This window comes from Cladophialophora immunda (genome assembly GCF_000835495.1).
Source record: "Cladophialophora immunda strain CBS 83496 unplaced genomic scaffold supercont1.3, whole genome shotgun sequence".
In the NCBI taxonomy this organism is placed as follows: Eukaryota; Fungi; Ascomycota; class Eurotiomycetes; order Chaetothyriales; family Herpotrichiellaceae; genus Cladophialophora; species Cladophialophora immunda.
Window position 1 is genome coordinate 94,409 of NW_015622543.1, and position 18,704 is coordinate 113,112.

The window sequence follows — 18,704 nt, forward strand, 5'->3', positions numbered from 1 at the left end:
CACCATGGTTCCGAAACTCTACTGCACCCCAGAGTCTGGGAACTGCTACAAAGTCCGACTTCTCGCCAGCTTACTCGACGTCCAGCTGGAACAAGTGCACGTGGATTTCTTCAAGTTGCAACACCGCTCGCCGGAATTCCTGGCCATCAACCCTCGGGGCGAGCTGCCGACTCTGGTCGATCAAGGGAAAGTCTTCAACGATTCCAGCGCGATTCTCATTTATCTCGCGGGGACGAACGCGGATCGAGGTTCCAAAGCAGTGCCCTCGAGCTACTGGTCTTCCGACGTCGTGGAACAGGCCTCGATCGTGGACTGGCTCGCCTTCACGGCCAGCTGGATCCACTTCGGACTCTGCAAAGCCAGAGCGATTGTATCGTTCAATTGGCCGGCGAACGCCAGCGAGGAGGTCATTGCGGAGACGAAGGAAAGGGGAGTGAAATCGCTTGAGATTCTGGAGAAGAGGCTAGAAAAGGAGCAATGGTTGGCTCTGTCACGGCCGACCGTCGCCGATGTGTCGATATTTGTCTACGTTGCTTTGGCGCATATGGGCGACATCTCGTTGGACCCGTACCCCGCGGTGAAGGCGTGGGTGGAAAGGATGCAAGGGCTGCCCGGATTCGTTCCGCTTGATGGCTTGGACAAGGCGATGCACTAGACCTGAGATGCAGGATGCCCGCCCCATGCGAACGGAGGTTTTGCATCCTCAAACACGCTCGGAAAATAAAATGTGGTCGTCATTGTATAGACCTCTTTATGACTTCAAAGAGAGACACTAGTAAACCACCTTCATATTCCGCATATTCTGGAGCTACATGGAGATTAGCCAAAGACGTGGGATAGTTAGAGATCAGAGGAAGTTCGGTGTGACGCATCCAACAATCCTCCGGACTATTCTCTGGCGTGCATTTTGATCGAAGATTAGTCTCACGTATCATCACTGTGGCCCCCAAGACCCCTGGCGATCATTCTGCAAAGCTGGGCTGGGAGGCAGTCTATCATTCGAGAGGTCGGATGCAGGTTGGTGGCTAGTAGAACCGATGCTGGACAATTTATATTGAGCACCGGACGTAGTGCTGGGGCTAGACTGAAAGGAGCAATGAGATCATCGGCGAAAACCACTTAATACACGTCTTGGCGCCGCAAAAAACACCCAGAAAATTCAATTTCGCGCTGTGTGGGCTGCCTGCCTGCCTAGATTTGGCAGCCTCGTCACAGGCAGTGAGTTTTCAACTCACTGGCCCACGTGCTCTCGTCGTCGAGAAGCCTGAATCGATCGATCGAAGAGAAGGTCTCGGATCGTAGAGTGTCTTCCGACAATACATCTTGTCAAATCTCCATTCACTCCAAGGTGCCATGGAGGACACATCGTCGCCACCGCCTCGCCAGCAGCAGAATTTCCGCTCCACGGCCTCAACCAACTGGCGCGTCAGAGACGATACACCGCGCCTGGAGCAGCAGAATTCTCGCGCGCGGTCCAACCGCAATCAGAATGAGCAAAACAGTGTCAACTCGGCACAGCCCGCTGACGAAGCATCGGGAACGAGGCTTTACATCGGCAATCTTCTCTACACAGCCCAGCGCCCTGACGTCGAGGAGCTCTTCACCAAGAACGGATTCAACGTCGTCGGGGTCAGTATGTCCACGGATCCCTTCACGGGACGAAATCCGAGTTACTGCTTTGTAGACGTGGAAAGCCCGGAAGAAGCCCAGAGGGCCATGAATGAATTGAACGGAATGGACGTCCTCGGTAGAGCCGTTAGGGTCAGCCCCGGGGTGGCCAGGAGACAGGGCGGCCAAGGCCAGAGCAACGCCAGTGGTGCTGGGGCGGGGAGAGAAACCAGAGTGAAGGACTTCGAGCGAGGTTGGGGGAGGGCACGAGAGTCGAAGGAGCAGAAAGGTGAGCAAATCCTAGCAAAGTTTCCTCTCGCAAGCGCTCCTTGCCCCAGCCCGTGTCTCAATCAAAGCGTTGCTATGAGAATCACAGTGCATAATCCTGACGAATGTGGCAATTTTAGACTCTGAATACAACCCAACGTTCGATCGCTGGAGCCGTACAGACGCCAATTCCCACTGGACTGCGCCTCAGTCCGAAGGTCGACGGCTCTACCTTGGCAACATGCCCCGGATCGAGCCACAGTCAGCGCATGACGAGGAAGTGCGGGCTCTCTTTGCCCAGTACGTGCCGGATATCACGCCAACGGCGGTGTCAAAGCAGATATCACCACGTTCCCCCAAGCCCGAACAGCCAGGAAACCAGTACTATTGTTTTGTCGATCTGGAGAAGCCAGAGGACGTCGACGTGGTGATTGGAGCGTTGGATGGCAAGGAGGGCAGCTGGGGCGGGAATGTCAGAGTCAACCGGGCTAGAGGCTCGGACAGAAAGGTCATCAAGGAGCAGGGCTTGGGCGGCGGCGAGCGGCGAGCGTTCGGCGAAGGGAATTGGCGAACGCAAACCTAGGCTTGAGTCCAATCTGGGTCTCTGGAGAAGTGGACGCCCTGTAGATGGGGACATTGCGAAGGAAGGGCATCCGCGAACGCGACAACCAAGGATTTATATCCCTGCACTCCCCGAGCAGGTCGGTTGCTTAGGAACTCGCATGCTCGCTGGTCTTCTTCGAGGCTACAACGCCATCTCGACGATATTGCGCGTGGTGTGAACCTACCTAGGAAACCGAATGGAGAAATTCGCGGCATGCTTTCTGGATGGCGGTAAATGGTAAAGTACATACAGTCGTTATTGGATCGGGGAAGATTCCCATCAAACGGGCAACTCGTTTACTACTATTCGCCTTTTTGTTTATAAGAGGGCGGCCACGTCATTGTCACAGAACACTCTTTGGCTCTATAGGACATAGCACATGTTCTGACTTAGGCTGTGCCGCGTCGTTTTCCAGCTTGGCTTGCTAAGGAGGTGTAGGTGTATGTGTTGGACATCTCGCCCTCAGAAATTCCATCAACGGATACGGCAGACGTGCAGTGCTGTTCCGGCAGTGGACTCCCTCGTCCCATCAGTGTCTCTTCTACGCCTTGGCTGTCAATTTCACGGGGTAGCCCGTGCTCTCGATCGCGTCTGGATACACCAAGCCGCCCTGCTTCCTCGCTTCATCCATTACTTCCATAATCAGCGTGGATTCTGCCCACGGCAACGTCTCGGACTCCAGCTCCCCAGCAATTAGACAACGGGCCGCGGCGTCGGCTTCGTACTGTTGTGCGCGGCACAGATGTCAGCAAAATGCCATCCGGGGCATAGAACGAAAAGATCCAGGACGGGACCAGACCCGAATACATACCATCATACCGTGACAGCCGCCCTCGAACTCGAATTTCCGATCGAGAATCTCTGCGTTTTTGTCCTTCGGGACCAATCGGTAACGCATCGGTCGATATATTGGGCCATATACCTGGATCTCACCCTTTTCGCCTTCGATGCGTACCGCGGGGACTTCCACATCTTCCTTCCCATCGTGTCCTCGGGCGGGATCGTCGCTCACACGCATGGCCGTGGTGGCCACGGCGTGGGCTTTCGTCTTTCCGGCGGGAGTCGATTTGGGAAATTCGAGGAGTATTAGTGTGGATTCATCGGCGCCGGTACGCGGTTCGGGAGTCATTGCTGCGCCAATCACTTTGGGCCGAGATTGTTCCCTGACTTGGGGAGGTAGTGTGTGATACATCGATTGGAAAACCCAGGTGAGAGCATAAACCCCTAGGTCGAGAAGAGCTCCACCCGCCAGGTCAAGGTTCACCATGCGGTGGCCCAGGTCGAAATCTTTCTCGGGTACCGCACCAATGCTCAAATCTGAGACGACTCGTAGTACCTCACCGATGTCATTATCCGTGATATGTTTCCTGATCGTCTGACTGAGTGGGAAATAGCGAGTCCAAACAGCCTCCATGAAGAAGAGATTCTTCTCTTTCGCGGTCTTGTATAGGATCTTAGCCTGCGCGGCGTTGACGGTGAGCGCTTTCTCGCAGAGGACGGGTTTATTGTGAGAGAGACAGAGCATGGCGTTTTGGTAGTGGTGAGAGTGTGGCGAGCCAATGTAGATGATGTCGACAGCCGGGTCTTTCACCAGTTCTTCGTAGGAGCCGTATGGGGTACATTTTGTGGACTGGGACGGGGAGACGAAGTTGGAAACGAACTTTTCTGCCGACGACAGAGACGAGGAGGATGCGACTGCGGTAACAACATGACGAATGTCCTTGACGTTGCGTGTGGTAGGGTCGACGAGGAGGTCTTTGACGAAGGTTTGCGCGATCCAGCCGGTGGCTACAGGAACGTTCTCAGCTCAATAGAAGCGTGGAATTCTCTGGTGTGAAACGTACCCATAATGCCCCAATGAATTTCTTTTGGCGAACCCATGCTTGCGGGAACCTGCGCAGTGAGTAGTTGCAGCAATACAGCAAAATGTATCAAAATAACATCAAGAATGCAAGCAGATACATATCACGGGAATGTAGCCATTGAAGAAATCTCGTGGGGAAGAGCCATTTGTACCAGTGGCGCGGGGTATGGTTTTGTAGCGGATCGACGGACTCGGTAACCCGCCCGACGACGACGATTCAGCCTGATATCAAGATCGGCGCCCATTCATCAGAGCCGATGGGAAGTCGTCGATGGCTTACCCAAGGAGTCAGATGTGGCCGGTCCTGTGGGTTTTCGGTGTGGTCGGATCTGATCCCGACCTGTTCATCGCTGTCTGTACGGGTTATGCTGAATAGTTTTCGCCATCTCTTTCAATTAGACGATCGGTGGTCGACCGGGTAAGATTCCTGATATTGAAGTCTGGGATGGGGGACATGAACAGGGGACGCTTGTCTCGCTTGTGCCAATTAAGTCTTGTATTCGTCTCGCGAGGACGCAAGATATGTACTCAAAGTCAGAACCCTTTTCCGCATGCAACTCACCATTTTCCAGGGCATGTTGGACACCCAGTTCCCGTAACTTGTACACATTCGCAAACAAGGCATGAATCTTTTCCGGAGTCTCTTAGTGTGTCATTTCAGCCGCCAATTCTGTGCTTGCTCTGGAGGTTGAGGCAAGGAGGTCCCTCCTCTTTTGTCATTGCCCACGTCTACCGCAATCCGATCTTGCTCAGGATGCTGCCGGTGGCTGGAGTCCTGGAATCGCCGAAAACGGACAGAATGCTCTTCCAGACATGTTCTGGGTCTTGACTGGCGTCAATACCGGACCAAATGCCCTTATTCTTGTAGTAGGCCACCACAGGGGTCGTCTGGGCGTGATATGTTCCCAATCTCTTCTTAAGAGTCTCGGCGTTATCATCGGTTCTCTGGATAAGGGGCTCTCCAGTGATGTCGTCCTTCATGGGTTCCTTTGGTGGATTGAAGACCTTGTGGTATGACCGACCCGAGGCTGGATGGATCAGCCGACCGGTGATGCGGGAAACCAGCAGGCCGTCGTCGATTTGGAGTTCGATCGCGTGCTTGAGAGGTTTGTTCTCCGCTTGAAGCATGGAATCGAGGCCCTCGGCTTGGGCAACCGTTCGGGGAAAGCCATCAAGGATGAAACTGGCAACGTCAGTAACGCACAACACCTGTAGCACGAAATCTTACCCGTTAGCACATTCTCTATTCGTGTCCAATTCGTTCTTGATCATGTTGATCATAATGTCGTCGCTGACCAGGCCGCCTTGATCCATGATCTTCTTGGCCTCTCTTCCCAAAGCAGTCTTTTTCGCAACTTGTGCTCGAAGCATGTCACCCGTGGCCTGTAAGGACGATCAGTCTCTGGCCTGAGGACGATGGAGGGGTGTGGGCATACCAGATGACACACGCAGTATTTCTCTTTGATTCGGGGAGCTTGAGTTCCCTTGCCTGGTGAAGGCGTGTCAGTCAACGCGTAATACAATAGGTAATACCAAACCCACCTGCGCCCGGAGGACCGATGAGAATCATGCGCATAGAGTCCGTGAGAGAGGGCTTCTTCTCGCCCTCTAATCGTCGTTCGAGTGACCAGACTCGGGCCTCGAGCTTATGAACCAGGTCTTTCAGATCCTCAACATGTTGATCGGTGATTGGTGCCATGATGGCTAGATAGCTGAGCGCAGGGGACCTGACCAAGGTCGAAGGGGGGACAGATAGCTAAAGTGCTGTTGCTCCTTGCTGGGGGGGATGCAAGGCAGTAGAGAGGAGGGTGAGAGGAAGAAACACGGTGAGGAAAGCTGGTGCAGAGCTGCAGAGGTGTTACGGAAGCAATTGCTTTGTGAGCTTCCAAAGTTCTGTGAGGACGAGAATCCTCCGGTTTACCGGGCGTTGCACCAGCCCCCCCGAGGTGTCAACTTGAGCTCCGGCTCGCCAAGAAGTCACGTTTGTCGGTTGAATGTCTCCCTTCCCCCGAAAGTATTCCGACCACTTCTCTCCCATTGTCATCATCCTCACTGTCCGAGGCCACGGAGCAGATCGAGGGTTGAGCTCAACATCTGTGAGACAGTCGGTCTCAACAGCCATGTGGCAAACTGGTCAAACTTGGATGATATGGGCTCTAAAGACCACCAGAGCCACCGGGAGCCCACGGCTATTTCAAGCGCACACAGCTCGTGAGACTTACTGCCTCTTGCCCGAGACATCTGAGCCTGTACATGAGTTTACAGCCCTTTGTGAGGGTGAGTATCAAGGTCAACTTTGTCCGCCATAGCATGCATGGTAGACTGCTGATTGATGCTTTCTGGGCCATTTTCACCTGTCCTCCGCTCCGAAAGGCGACCCTAAAGGTCGACCGTGGAACGAGAGGAAGAAAATTTTACGACGCCTGGTGCAGACTTCTACTTCTTACGGGACCGAGCGAGGTTGATGAAGAACTGATGCGTTACAGAGACCCCATCTTACCATGAAGGTTGGCATCCCTATGGGAAGAAACGAGATGTCCATCCCAAAAAGGGTGATTAATCACGAAGAGTTGGGTAGCCACTTGGATCCAAGTTGTCGCAAGGGAAGCGAGTCTTCGACAAAACAACCCACAATCGGACATATCTTCCAACCGCAGCACCCCGGTCGCTGCTTTGATCAACACCGCACCAAGGCACTGAACTTTTCCAGATCAAATGCGAACGCCAGGCTATTCAGGAAATCTGAAGGCTTCCACCGAAAAAAACTCTTCGTATAGATCGAATTCTGCCCCGACCATGAACTTCACAGTGTTCTAGCTAGACAGAACACGATATCATGACGCTGGAGCAGGCAACCTGAGCTTACGTCTGCAGCAATCACGTCGACTGTTCTGCATCTGAAGAGTTCTGGCGTTTCTATTCTTACTTCATTGATCGGAATTCAAGTACATATTCTTCCACAGTGTACCGGAAGCAACTGTGTTAGAGTGTTCAAATACTCTCGAGACCACTTCACGCAATATATCGAAATCGGCTCGGAATATGCAGGCAGGTCTATGCTTGAGGCAGCCTTGTGGAGATCCTCGGGATTCGCACTGTAATCAGTCTGCAGCGCGCTCCAACACATACGCCAGGCTGTATGATGCAGTTTGACTTACCGGTAAGTGTTGTACGAATTTCGCTCAGACAGTGCCATGTTTCGCCAGATTTATACGCAAAAAGCCCTCAAGGCTACCTCGCCTATCGTCACAATGATCAGATTGGCTATCAACGAATTCGCGGATAATGTTTCAACGACATGCGAGGCCACTCCCCACGAGGTGAATCAGTAACCAGGCTGGTCAACGTCAGCAGACCCCTAACGATTCCTTCCTCCCATTCAAGCATGCTACGGGCCTCTACGAATGAGAGAAACTCTCATTCGTGAACGATGCAATGTGAAAACACAGACTGCACTGGATTGCCGATAAGTGCTAACCCCGCATAGCTGTCAATCTCTGCCAATTGAGGCCCGCTGTTGCCTGGTTGCGGTGAAAGGCAATGTCGACGCTGCGGGAGAACTCCTGTGTGGTGGAAGAAAAGACCAAAGAGCGGGATCGACACGGCTTTCTGCCGAAACAGACGGCGATCACGGCACGAATTCTCCTCATTTCGCAGCTTCTTCATTTCTAAATGGCTGGGATATGAATTGCACGGTTGAAGACTTGTCGTCAAAAAGCAGGTTTTGCACTTTCCCCGCATTTTCTTTTGTTTGACTTGCAGCCGCTTCCGGATCGACGGCACTTAGAGCGCCTAAGGCTGTGAGGAGGCGAGTCTCCAGCAGTGCCAGCAAACCCAAGGAGTCTGCGTGGAACCAAGCATTATCAAGCATATATAAGAGTTGTCAAGCTCTTTTGGCGTCCTTGATGGAAATGTGTCACATTTACCGGTTTTCCCACCTGCCAAAATGCTTTGTCTCTTGATCATTTTCGGTGCCATCAGTTGGGTGAATGCTCTTCCCAGTGCAGCTACTTGTTCCAACTCTCTTCCCAAACCGAATGTCCCGGGAGCTATCGTTACCTCCTTGACTGCATCGGTGGTTCGTGACTATGCTGTCAACATCACCGGCGAATCAAACAACTGGCCGGGCCAGAACATCACAGGTCTCGGCTTCTGTCAAGTCAATGTTAGCCTGACTCATCCCGGGACTGGGGATCATGTCAACAACCAGGTATGGCTTCCTCTGACCGGGTGGAACGGTATATTCCTCGGAGTGGGAGGTGGTGGATATGTTGCCGGATCCTGGTCATCGTTGGCACCCGCTGTCGAGCGCGGCTATGCTGCTGTGTCAACCGACGCAGGACACGCTCAGAATAACTCTGGAGACGCCACGTCGTGGGCACTGGTCAGCGAAGGCGACGTAAATCAGAACCTGCTCCTTGATTTTGCGTCCAGGTCGATTCATGACATGACGGTGCTAGGAAAGGCCGTCACCACCAGTTTCTATGGATCCTCACCCAAGTATGCGTATTGGCAAGGCTGTTCAACAGGCGGCCGACAGGGTCTCATGGAAGCACAGATGTACCCGAACGATTATGATGGCATTGTCGCATCTGCTCCTGCCATCAACTGGAATGACTTCACACCGGCTCAGCAATGGCCTTACACCGTGATGAACAACGAGCACTACTCCCCTCCTCAATGTGAGTTTGACGCTGTTAACGCGGCTGCAGTTGCAGCGTGCGACCATCTGGACGGCCTTCAGGATGGTATCATTGCTGCGCCTGGACTCTGCAAGTTCGACCCTTCAAGCCTTGTTGGGAAGAACTATACCTGCGACACCGATGGGACAACTCGGCGCTTTTCGAGCAAGGCTGCGACTGTCGTTAAGAAGATTTGGCAAGGCCCGACTGCCGCAAATGGCACCGCGCTCTGGTATGGGATTCTCCCTGGTACCAATTTCAGCTCGCTAGCCCCCACCGAGACCTTTAGCAATGGCACCACTGTTGCAGAGCCATTTGGTATTTCTGACAGTTGGTTCCGCGACTTTTTGTTCAAGGACGCCAACTACAACACCTCGAATATCACCTACGCCGAGTTTCCGGGATTAATTCGTCAGTCTCATGTGGAGTATGATTCCATAATGGGTACTATGAACGCCAATTTGTCCACCTTCAGAGCTGCCGGCGGAAAGATGATCACGTGGCAAGGTCTTGCTGACAACCTGATTATGCCGAATGGAACCATGGAGTATTTTAGCAGGGTCAAGGCTTTGGATCAGAATGTCACCGATTTCTATCGTGTCTTCTTTGCTCCTGGCGTGGGACATTGCGGTGGCGGAGGGAGCGGCCCCATTCCAGACGACACTCTCATGGCTTTGAGAAAGTGGGTTGAGAATGGAACAGCTCCAGAAGTGCTGCCAGGATCGAGCGGGTTCAAGGTCAACGGGACTATCCGACACCAGAATTTGTGTCTATATCCCCTTGTGTCAAAGTACAATGGGAAGGGCGACCCAACAAGTGCATCCAGTTTCACATGCGCAAAGAATTTCTGAGAGATTGGAGGAGTAACAGCACAGCGGTGCCCCCTCGCGAGAGGAACCCATGTCTATAAGAAGATGACACTGGATTAATGCGCGGGACAGATCAGAGAACTGACTTGATTACCAATACGTGTAGCAGGATAAAGAATTCAGGACATCTCGATAGTTATACTTATATGGGGCCGGGTTTCCTCAGCCTTGCGAACATCCTTACTCTGATTGGCTCGTGCAGAGTGCGCTGAAAACTCCTTGGGTTCCAGTGTCTCAACGTCTCCCACTCAACAAATATATTGCATTCTCGTGCTTCTTCTTGAACAGTATTTAGTTTAATTTCTTCCGTTCTTATCTTCGATTCGCTTTTATCCCTTCATTCTCGCGAGAGGTTCTTCCTCAGCGGCTTGCATGGTTAGCAGTGTGACGTCACATTTGTAGTCGTCAGCACCATTGTTCGTCGTCAGCCGCAATCATCTGGTTCAGTTAAGCAGACTGCAGAAACATCTCGTGGAGAGACTACTTGGGCACTTGCCAATGCAGCGGTGGTCCTCCCTAGTTAGGACGATAAGTGGCGGTGGAAGAACTGCTGAGTTCGAGGGTAAGGCAGCACACGAGAGATGCGCTCAATTGGCAATACCTGCTATGTCCCAACTTCACTTTTCACATCTGTGGGTGCATCATCATGGTTTTAACTGGAGAAATATAGATGAATGGCATTAGCTAACACCCCAAAGATCCAAAGCCAGATGAAAACAGGACGTTGTTCCAAGCCTTCGAATGGTATCTGCCAGCTCCGCCTACTGACGGTGGTCTTCCGAATGCAAGCCATTACGACACCTTGACAGCTCTACTTCCACACCTCTCCGCCTTAGGTATCTCGCACATCTGGATTCCCCCAGGTTGCAAAGCTACATCAGTGCATGACAACGGGTACGGTATATATGACCTTTGGGATCTTGGCGAGTTTGACGCGAAGAACAATGGCAAACCACCAAGGACGAAATGGGGCCACAAGGCGGAGCTAGAGGCATTCTGTGCAACGGCAAAGGAACTTGGAATCGAGATTCTATGGGATGCCGTGTTGAATCACAAAGCCTCGCCAGACGGAAAAGAGGTGAGTTGGGGCGTCAAGGTAGACCCTCATGGTGAGTCAAATCCTCACAAAACGCGGCGACGAGACAGTAACCGAGCTCCATGCGCAACAGATCGGACGAAGACCATCTCTAAACCCTATGAGCTGGAAACATGGACAAAGTTCACCTTCCCCGGGCGCGGCACGAAATACTCCGACATGAAGTACAATTGGAAGCATTTTTCTGGCGTCGACTATGACTCCCGCCGGAAAGATCATGGTATCTTCAAACTCATTGGCGAAGGAAAGCGAAGTGACTGGGCACACGATGTCAGTAAGGAGCTCGGAAACTACGACTACTTGTAAGTGTGTTTCCCGGGGCTCTCGCTACTTCAAACCCAGAGAAGCCACGAGCTTACGACTGTCGATAGAATGTTCGCAGACCTTGATCACTCGCACCCCTCCGTACGCACAGACATCTTCAACTGGGGATCTTGGATCACCTCCCTGCTTGATCTCGGCGGCTTTCGCTTGGATGCCATCAAGCACTACTCTCTTTCTTTCCTTGCAGACTTTCTTTCCCATCTTGAAACGACAACATCTCAAGGGAAAAAGTTGTTCTTCGTGGGGGAGTTTTGGGATTCTGATGTGAACACATTGCTCAAGGTCATCAAGAGATGCCATGGGCGACTGAATCTATTTGATGTCCAGCTGGTATATACCTTCAGCGACTTTTCGAAGGGAAGGCTGCATGATTTGACCGCCATTTTCGACGGCTCTCTGGTACAAAGGGATCATGACCATGCCGTGGTAAGACCATCGACTTGAACCGGGCGTGTTGAACCCTGTCAATCTGACAAGTGCTTTGCAGACGTTTGTTGCGAACCACGACACCCAAGAGACACAGTCTCTGGCTGCACCTGTCGAAGAATGGTTCATCCCGCTGGCTTACGCCCTGATTCTCCTTCGCCACAATGGTGGGACCCCTTGTGTCTTCTGGGGCGACGTCTTCGGCATCCATGGTCCACGGCCTCGACTCCCAGCGTGCGGTGGCAAGCTTGCGCGACTCGTCGCCGCGAGGAAGCTCTACGCACATGGCCCGCAAAGAGACTACCTCGACCGGGAAGACTGCATTGGCTGGACCCGGCTGGGCCACAGGTCTAAGGCCAACGGAGCCGGCCTCGCTGTTATCATGACCAATAGCTGGGACAGGGGGTCCAAGAGGATGTTTGTGGGTCACAGGCACATTGGGGAGAGGTGGAGGGATATTCTCGGCTGGGAAGACAGAGAGGTCGTGATTGACTCTAAAGGATTCGGCACATTCCCTGTCGGCCACAGGTCTGTTGGGGTCTGGACGCACGAGAAGGCCCCTGATTTTGAGAAGATCACCAGGTTCTCGTTTCCCAGATTGGGGCACAGTGCCGCTGCACCGGACCCGAAAATGTTGCCGGTGTAGGGCCAGAGATTACGACTCCTTGGGGAAGGGCTCCAGAACGATCGTCCATCAATCCTTCTTTTCGGCGCCAGCGTTCCAGGGCTTCCGTGCAGACGCCGGCGGAGGAACGATGGCTATGTCCAGTGGAGCGATCGGGTCGACAAGCCGGGCTTTGTTGCCACTTCACGGTGGTCTCCAATATGCGGCTGACGTTGCCTCAAGTCTTTTTCACAGAGGGGTCATGGACCAATTTCCGTGAGCTTGGGGCCTCTGGGAGAGTCGGCTTCGAAGAGCGGAGCCACCATACCACCGACAGGCTGATAGGCGACGCCTGTCAAAATTTCGACGTGGAATAGTGGTGTCTATGGCTCTGTAGGGCGGGTCACCAAATGTGGAATGCTTGCGGAATCCAGAGAGGCGCCTCTCGTAGACGTGGTCTGACTATCAAACATACTTTTTTTGGTGAAGGATTTGAGACTACATTCTGCTATTTGGGAACCCTCGGCCGCTGCAGGATTTGCCTCATTCCAGCTGAACCCCCACAACCGTCCCTCTATCCACGCAGCCATTCTTGGTTTAGAACTGGTACTTGAACTCGGGCGACCGGTCGGTGAACTCCTCTGGCGGAGTCACCACGCCCTGGGCGCGCTGCTCGGCCTTCCAGTTCTCACGCCTCTGGTAGAGCACGCGGAGAATGTTGAACACGATGAAGGCAAAGGCCAGACTGCCCAGGGACCAGGCGTGGCCGAGGACGAATCTGGGAGCGTCTGTGGAGGCGTAGATTTGGCCAGAGATGATGCCCCCCAGGTTGGTGAGGGTGAGCTGGGTACCTGAGAAAAAGAACGTTTAGTAAATGAATTGTGTCCATCAGACCGCCGCCGTGAGAAGACTTACCCAAACTCGCAGCTCTCTTTCCGTCGGGTGCCACATTACCGGACAGCCATGCAATGTTGCCTCCGGTGCAGAGGAAGCATGCCGTGGCGATAAGATACGTGGCGAAATATTGAACGCCCACCGAGACGTCGTCCATTTTCAGAAGGATGGCGTATCCTGCAATGCCGACGGGGGCACAAACCACCATGATCAAGAATCTCTTGTGGTACTTGTCAGAGATGACGGCGCCGACGGCGTAGACGACGGCGCCCCAGAGATTGACGGGGATGACCAGATACTGGGCTTGTTTGGTGGAGTAGTGCAACCCGTTCTTGATGATGATGGGCAAGAACGTGCCAAACCCGTAGAGGATGGTGACCACGGCAATCTGGCTGACACCGTGCAGCCAAGTTTTGGTGTCCTTCCAGGCCAGCTTGAGGTCGTTGACTTTGTAGTGGCCGTCGCCGCCGGAGTAGGATTCCGACAGCTCGGCGCGGACGGCCATGACTTTCTTCTCTTCGTCGTTGAGGAAGTAGGCGGTCTGGTAGTTCTTGGGGACCAGGTACACGCACATTCCCGCCCAGACGAGCGTGATGAGACCCTCCAGAATATAGAGCCATCGCCAACCGGGGTAGTTGGCGACGCCGTCCATGTACAGGATGCCAAAGGCGATGAGGCCGCCAAACGCGCCGGACAGAGCAGACGCAACTATCTCATGTTAGCCTGGATCGCCTTCAAGAGGTTGCATGATACTAACTGAAGAGGTAGGATATTCTTTGAGCCAGTTCTTCCCGCCTGTACCAGTTGGCCAGGAAAAGCGTCATGGAGGGAAACAGACAGCTAGAGGCACAAAAGATTAGCTTGGTCCATTGCTCGAGTCGGGTCCAACACGTACCCTTCAAACCATCCGAGCAGAATTCTGCAGACACAGAGACCAGCAAAGTTCTGGATGAATCCCATACACATGCAAACAAGTCCCCAGCAAAAGGTGATGATGGGGATGACTCGGTGGAACTGAAGTCGCTTGACGTATAACGAGGTTGGTAGCTCGGCAAGCACATAGGTGCAGTAGAAGATGGAAACGGCAGTCTATCATCAAGTTAGCCAAGTGAACAAAGTTGAATGGAAATGAGGCAGCTTACATTGAGCTGGTTGCCATGCAGACCGATATCATCAGCCATGCCTTGGGTGGCTGCGAACCCAATGTTGCCACGATCAAGATAGCTGATGAGCATGAGAAGCATCATCACGGGGGCGATGTAGAGATCGAGCTTGCGCCGCAACTTGGCCTCCTTCTTCTCAAACTCGATGACCTCTCTAGAGCGGTCATCTGTAACATACTCTTCGATCTCAGCCTTTTGCTTGAGCTCTTCGGCCGGGTTTGCCATGGTGATGTTCCGCTATCCTTTTCCCACTATCTGTAAGGCAGGGCCTTGGAAGTTTAGGCTTCGTGGATATGAGAGCCGGTCAGTGTCTTGGTGGAAGGACGAGAATCTTGTCCTGGAGCCCTGCTTATGATTCTCGAGCAAGTTGGGGTATCAAGTCCAGAATCAAGCCACGTGGGGAAAATCCTTGTAGACAATCCTTGCAGGTGGATATCTCCTGATCAAGCGGATAGAAGGGAACGAGGCAGAGGAGGCAATGGCAGTGACAGCAAGGAGAAATTCCGGGCAGGAAACCTGATGGCCTGAGAGTGATATCGTCTCTCGAGAAGGGCCATAGCCTTTGGGTCTGGGTTGCCAAGGTGGGACATGGCATAGGTCTGCAGACCGCCGTCTGGTGCCATTGGCGGTGGCACCTTTGGTTCAAAGCGGATCAGTGATGTGCCCATCCTAGACCGGGTCCAGTACAGTATAGGCAAGGAATGCTGATCGGCAATGCCTCGACAGTGTCGGGAAACGCGCTAGCAGTCAACGGTCGATGTAACTGCAGCGTCCGTAAGATGGATGCTGCGGAGATTGGAGTTTCTCCAATCGGCATTTATCACCAGCACATCTTGTTGGAGAAGTCTGCGACGAGCGACCTGACGGAAGCGATAGGGTGCTTGGATCTGTCAAGCAAAGCCTGGAGGAAGGTGATTGACACAAATTTAAACGCAGGTGGGAATAGCTATTGTCATGATTAGATTTTGGATGCGTGACTCTGGGTGTGGATGCTTGGAGAGGCTTTCACAGTGCGAGCCTCGTCAGGTGTCAACTCTCAGCCTTGTCATGATTTGCCCAATCGCTCTGCCAGTATAGGCGCAGCGACGTTCGACGTATGCAGACTGAGCTGAGTTGCAATCTCCAAAACTTCCATAATTTCTTCTGGTGTTCCTCCATACTTCAGGACGTTCCTCATGTGCAGCTTCAGCCCTGGAACATAGAGGTGGGTCGCGGCGGCGTCGAACGCACAGTATACCAACTCTTTCACCTGGGAAGGCTGTCAGTGAGATCCGATAGCCCGCTTCTCCGAAGGAGGGAAGGCTAACCTTGGGTTCCAATACGCCACCTCCCTTGCCTGAGCCGTCTACGTCCTTCAGCCAGGGCACAGACGAGAAATTCAAATATGCCTCAAAGAATTCGGGATCCAACGCTAAGAAATCCTCCCAGAAGGTATGCCAGTATCCTCTGTTCTTCGTAAAGTCGGCCTTCAACTTCTCTCGCTTCTCGTCGAAAGGTTTGCCGGCAGTAGCATGTTGGTCGTATACGCCCTCCTCTTTCATTACTTCGACAAGCAAGGGCACTCCAATATTGCAGGCATGGATGCCCAATGTTCCCGTCAGCTCAATCACTTCGATTATCTCGGCGGGAGTGGCCCCCTCTTTTAGTGCAGCATCAATGTGTTTTCGAACGCCCGGGACGTAGAGGTGAGTTGAAGCAGCGTCAATGGCGATCGACATGAGTTGCTGGATCTTGGGAGACAAGTATCTCTTCTTCTTGGGTACCGCGATGAGATCGACACTGGCCTTGAAGAGCTCAGGGCTAAGCTTTGCGATGCTTTCCCAGGATTCATCCCATTGCTCCTCGCCCAGTTGAGCGACGAAGGCCTTCTTCATTTCTGCGGGGTCTTTTGACGCGGCCATGTCTTGGTGGTTGTAACGGCTATTACTCTCAAGGTAGACAAACAACACAATGGCACAACAACCTACACAGTCGTTTTAGTTATGTCACACGGGCGACACAACAACTCTATAATTTGCTAACCGCCGGTTCTCGTACAGAATTGGAGAAACATGGGCGGAGTTGGACCGACAGACGCTTCAAATGTAGCGTGTGGGGAAAAGACAAATTTCCACTTTCAACTACCCGACCAGCAGTTCTCGCCGTCTGAGTATGTACATACCTAGGTGCTGCTCTACCCTGCCCCACTATCAATGCCTCGGGCAACCATGTTGAGGACCAATGGAGGCTCTCTAAAGTTCGAGGACAATGGGCAACAGAAACAACCAGAATGATTGGAAGCTTCGTGGGGTTGCGCCCAGTGCTAGGGTTGTTGATGTTGGATATCGACGCACTGGAAAGGCCTGGCATGGCTGCTCACCATGCTCGAACATTGTCCCAAAACTCAAGAGCTCCCAAAGAACCTCGATTGGTTTGCTGGATCCTCTTCCCACTCAAAATCATGCGCAAAAATAACCTCGACTCCTGTCAATTCCAGCTGTTGGATTCGTTCAATGGTTTGCTCCGCCAACTTCTTGTCCGCATGAATACAACAGATATGGCCGTGCTCGTCAAGCCACTCCCCAATCTGTCTCTCATTCCTCATGATCCGCCTGTCGTGGCACGCATCTCCAGCCAAGTAGACACTCTTTGTAGGACTAGTCCGTGCCAGTAGGTTAATGTGGCCGGGAAGATGACCTGGAGCGTCAACGATAAGGAGGCTGCCATCATGGAAGATGTCGAGGACTCGAGGTAGATTTCCATGAGCTTTCCATTCTTGAATGAAATCTGGGCCGTGGGAATCTAGGGGCTGTTTCTTGGCTTCTTCCTCTATGTCTTCGTAAGGGTTGGACAGCTCGATCATTCTTGCGGCCGGTAGTAAATCAGATTCGAAGAACGAATGACTCCCTCGTAATGACCCGTGGCCTTGTAGCAACGCATTCGCACCACTCCCGATCACAAATGTACTTCTAGGAAAGTCTCGAGGTTCCCCCACATGATCCCAATGGACCTTTTGGTTCCTTTGTTAGCCTAGCATCAGGACTTGGGCACGGTAGACTTACATGCGAGAAGATGACATAATGAATGTCGTCGGGTGTCAATCCGCCTGCAGCGAGACTGGCAGTCACATCGGGCAGAGTTGTCATGGGCTGTCTCGTCTCGACATGTTTCTGAATCGGCGGTGAGTATCTATTGAGATCTCGGCGAAGACCTAGGTCGAACACTATCCGTGTTGTTTGACCTGACTCTTGATCCCGATGGACTATCAAAAAAGACAAAGAAGGAACGGTTCTTCGGGCGGTCTGCGAGGCTGGATGTACAAAGAAACGTTCCGGGAGCGAGAAGTGACCAGCGGAGAGAGCGTACACTTCGACCGTCGCTTCGGAGGGGCTCTCTGGCGGTGACGGCGGTGCCTGGCTCAGATACGGGGAAGACATCCCGCCGCTGGTGCTTTTGAGGATTGTATTGAAGCAGCACTCAGCGTCGTTGACATGACCTGAGGAACTCTTTCGGATTTTAGCAAGATCGATATTGACCAAGATCGGATCCCAACCACGGTCCCACTTGCTGGAGGATGGCCGTTGGGGTAAGAAGGATGGCCAAAAGCAGCTTCGGCATGTTTCCAGACTTCCCCAATAATATGAGCAACCCTGCCGGAGGGTCTCTTTATGTTCCACATGGCCAGGTCTGGGCAGGTATATCGTTGTGTCGGCAGGTGAGGTCGGGCGCAATCGTCCTATGCAGACATGGAGTTGATGCGAGCGTAAAAAATGAATGGTCTCTTTCGGTAGGTAAATCGTCTGTAGGACCCAGAAGGCAGAGTGCAACTGAGCAACCCGCGGATGAGATTTGTTGGCATTCCGTTCAGCAGCCTAGAGATAGTCACTGACCGCCACTTCTATCATAAAAGCGGCTCAGGAGGCCACTAAGGAGGTAGCAAATTCATTCTTGTGTCGCGTTGTGTAGGCAAGGGGACAGGTGAAAGTGAGAACAAAGACCGCAGTTGTCCCTCGGCCCAGCTGAAACCTGCGGCCAATCGCCTACCTACAAGTACAGTACATGTTGAGGAACCTTTGTACCTCCCTGGTAGGTTATTGTGGGCTCCAAGCCTGCATGCCAGTTCCAGGCGTGCCTGCTCTCGGGTTTGGTACTCGGTTAGGTCGCTCATGGGCGGTGGCGCCTACAAGTCTGGGCATTGCCACCCCCCCTGGTGTGCTCCTCTCCCTTCTACTGGCTTCTCCCAGCCAGCCCCGCAACATGTGGCCTGTTCGCCCCATGTTTTTCACCTGCGGTGGCTCGGCGAAAGGTCGAACCCTGCTCGCCT

General features: G+C 53.0%; 9 protein-coding genes across 9 annotated transcripts; 4 read left to right on the forward strand and 5 right to left on the reverse strand.

Annotated features, from left to right (window-relative positions):
- Positions 1–4: 4 nt before the first annotated feature.
- On the forward strand, positions 5–747 carry PV07_04652 (uncharacterized protein; the record flags this gene model as incomplete). The annotated part of the gene is made up of 1 exon (XM_016391475.1): positions 5–747. The coding sequence occupies one exon, from the start codon at positions 5–7 to the stop codon at positions 653–655; it is 651 nt and encodes a 216-aa protein (XP_016248994.1). The 3' UTR covers positions 656–747.
- A 439-nt stretch (positions 748–1,186) lies between these two features.
- On the forward strand, positions 1,187–2,967 carry PV07_04653 (uncharacterized protein). Its single transcript, XM_016391476.1, has 2 exons — positions 1,187–1,897; positions 2,016–2,967. The coding sequence occupies exons 1-2, from the start codon at positions 1,354–1,356 to the stop codon at positions 2,456–2,458; spliced, it is 987 nt and encodes a 328-aa protein (XP_016248995.1). The 5' UTR covers positions 1,187–1,353; the 3' UTR covers positions 2,459–2,967.
- On the reverse strand, positions 2,707–4,487 carry PV07_04654 (uncharacterized protein). The gene is made up of 3 exons (XM_016391477.1): positions 4,324–4,487; positions 3,291–4,267; positions 2,707–3,203 (listed from the first exon to the last, which is right to left on the reverse strand). The coding sequence occupies exons 1-3, from the start codon at positions 4,358–4,360 to the stop codon at positions 3,021–3,023; spliced, it is 1,197 nt and encodes a 398-aa protein (XP_016248996.1). The 5' UTR covers positions 4,361–4,487; the 3' UTR covers positions 2,707–3,020.
- Positions 4,488–4,812: 325 nt separating this feature from the next.
- Positions 4,813–6,254, reverse strand: PV07_04655 (adenylate kinase). The gene is made up of 4 exons (XM_016391478.1): positions 5,886–6,254; positions 5,780–5,832; positions 5,572–5,726; positions 4,813–5,526 (listed from the first exon to the last, which is right to left on the reverse strand). The coding sequence occupies exons 1-4, from the start codon at positions 6,040–6,042 to the stop codon at positions 5,073–5,075; spliced, it is 819 nt and encodes a 272-aa protein (XP_016248997.1). The 5' UTR covers positions 6,043–6,254; the 3' UTR covers positions 4,813–5,072.
- Positions 6,255–6,404: 150 nt separating this feature from the next.
- On the forward strand, positions 6,405–10,036 carry PV07_04656 (uncharacterized protein). Its single transcript, XM_016391479.1, has one exon. It carries the CDS (start codon positions 8,290–8,292, stop codon positions 9,874–9,876), a length of 1,587 nt encoding a protein of 528 aa, XP_016248998.1. The 5' UTR covers positions 6,405–8,289; the 3' UTR covers positions 9,877–10,036.
- Positions 10,037–10,154: 118 nt separating this feature from the next.
- On the forward strand, positions 10,155–13,131 carry PV07_04657 (uncharacterized protein). The gene is made up of 5 exons (XM_016391480.1): positions 10,155–10,456; positions 10,593–11,003; positions 11,064–11,292; positions 11,362–11,740; positions 11,802–13,131. The coding sequence occupies exons 1-5, from the start codon at positions 10,393–10,395 to the stop codon at positions 12,384–12,386; spliced, it is 1,668 nt and encodes a 555-aa protein (XP_016248999.1). The 5' UTR covers positions 10,155–10,392; the 3' UTR covers positions 12,387–13,131.
- Positions 12,807–14,927, reverse strand: PV07_04658 (uncharacterized protein). The gene is made up of 5 exons (XM_016391481.1): positions 14,381–14,927; positions 14,134–14,327; positions 13,996–14,078; positions 13,260–13,946; positions 12,807–13,195 (listed from the first exon to the last, which is right to left on the reverse strand). The coding sequence occupies exons 1-5, from the start codon at positions 14,624–14,626 to the stop codon at positions 12,942–12,944; spliced, it is 1,464 nt and encodes a 487-aa protein (XP_016249000.1). The 5' UTR covers positions 14,627–14,927; the 3' UTR covers positions 12,807–12,941.
- Positions 14,928–15,344: 417 nt separating this feature from the next.
- Positions 15,345–16,407, reverse strand: PV07_04659 (uncharacterized protein). Its single transcript, XM_016391482.1, has 2 exons — positions 15,709–16,407; positions 15,345–15,650 (listed from the first exon to the last, which is right to left on the reverse strand). The coding sequence occupies exons 1-2, from the start codon at positions 16,300–16,302 to the stop codon at positions 15,447–15,449; spliced, it is 798 nt and encodes a 265-aa protein (XP_016249001.1). The 5' UTR covers positions 16,303–16,407; the 3' UTR covers positions 15,345–15,446.
- A 104-nt stretch (positions 16,408–16,511) lies between these two features.
- Positions 16,512–18,414, reverse strand: PV07_04660 (uncharacterized protein). The gene is made up of 2 exons (XM_016391483.1): positions 17,443–18,414; positions 16,512–17,390 (listed from the first exon to the last, which is right to left on the reverse strand). The coding sequence occupies exons 1-2, from the start codon at positions 17,815–17,817 to the stop codon at positions 16,785–16,787; spliced, it is 981 nt and encodes a 326-aa protein (XP_016249002.1). The 5' UTR covers positions 17,818–18,414; the 3' UTR covers positions 16,512–16,784.
- Positions 18,415–18,704: the final 290 nt, after the last annotated feature.

Bases quoted from the DNA above. Each gene is read 5' to 3' on its own strand.
- PV07_04659 (XM_016391482.1), bottom strand. From the start codon at position 16,302: ATGGCCGCGTCAAAAGACCCCGCAGAAATGAAGAAGGCCTTCGTCGCT. The intron at 15,651-15,708 runs GTTAGCCTTCCC...CAGCCTTCCCAG, and splicing joins GTGGCGTATTGGAACCCAAG to GTGAAAGAGTTGGTATACTG.
- PV07_04657 (XM_016391480.1), top strand. From the start codon at position 10,393: ATGCAGCGGTGGTCCTCCCTAGTTAGGACGATAAGTGGCGGTGGAAGA. The intron at 10,457-10,592 runs GTAAGGCAGCAC...AACACCCCAAAG, and splicing joins AAGAACTGCTGAGTTCGAGG to ATCCAAAGCCAGATGAAAAC. The intron at 11,004-11,063 runs GTGAGTCAAATC...CATGCGCAACAG, and splicing joins CGTCAAGGTAGACCCTCATG to ATCGGACGAAGACCATCTCT.
- PV07_04656 (XM_016391479.1), top strand. From the start codon at position 8,290: ATGCTTTGTCTCTTGATCATTTTCGGTGCCATCAGTTGGGTGAATGCT.
- PV07_04655 (XM_016391478.1), bottom strand. From the start codon at position 6,042: ATGGCACCAATCACCGATCAACATGTTGAGGATCTGAAAGACCTGGTT. The intron at 5,727-5,779 runs GTATGCCCACAC...TCGTCCTTACAG, and splicing joins AATACTGCGTGTGTCATCTG to GCCACGGGTGACATGCTTCG. The intron at 5,527-5,571 runs GTAAGATTTCGT...TGACGTTGCCAG, and splicing joins AATAGAGAATGTGCTAACGG to TTTCATCCTTGATGGCTTTC.
- PV07_04653 (XM_016391476.1), top strand. From the start codon at position 1,354: ATGGAGGACACATCGTCGCCACCGCCTCGCCAGCAGCAGAATTTCCGC. The intron at 1,898-2,015 runs GTGAGCAAATCC...TGGCAATTTTAG, and splicing joins AGAGTCGAAGGAGCAGAAAG to ACTCTGAATACAACCCAACG.
- PV07_04658 (XM_016391481.1), bottom strand. From the start codon at position 14,626: ATGGCAAACCCGGCCGAAGAGCTCAAGCAAAAGGCTGAGATCGAAGAG. The intron at 14,328-14,380 runs GTAAGCTGCCTC...ACTTGATGATAG, and splicing joins TGCATGGCAACCAGCTCAAT to ACTGCCGTTTCCATCTTCTA. The intron at 13,947-13,995 runs GTTAGTATCATG...AACATGAGATAG, and splicing joins AAGAATATCCTACCTCTTCA to TTGCGTCTGCTCTGTCCGGC.
- PV07_04660 (XM_016391483.1), bottom strand. From the start codon at position 17,817: ATGTCTTCCCCGTATCTGAGCCAGGCACCGCCGTCACCGCCAGAGAGC. The intron at 17,391-17,442 runs GTAAGTCTACCG...AGGAACCAAAAG, and splicing joins ATTATGTCATCTTCTCGCAT to GTCCATTGGGATCATGTGGG.
- PV07_04654 (XM_016391477.1), bottom strand. From the start codon at position 4,360: ATGGGTTCGCCAAAAGAAATTCATTGGGGCATTATGG. The intron at 4,268-4,323 runs GTACGTTTCACA...ACGTTCCTGTAG, and splicing joins AATTCATTGGGGCATTATGG to CCACCGGCTGGATCGCGCAA. The intron at 3,204-3,290 runs GTATGTATTCGG...CGCGCACAACAG, and splicing joins GCGGCTGTCACGGTATGATG to TACGAAGCCGACGCCGCGGC.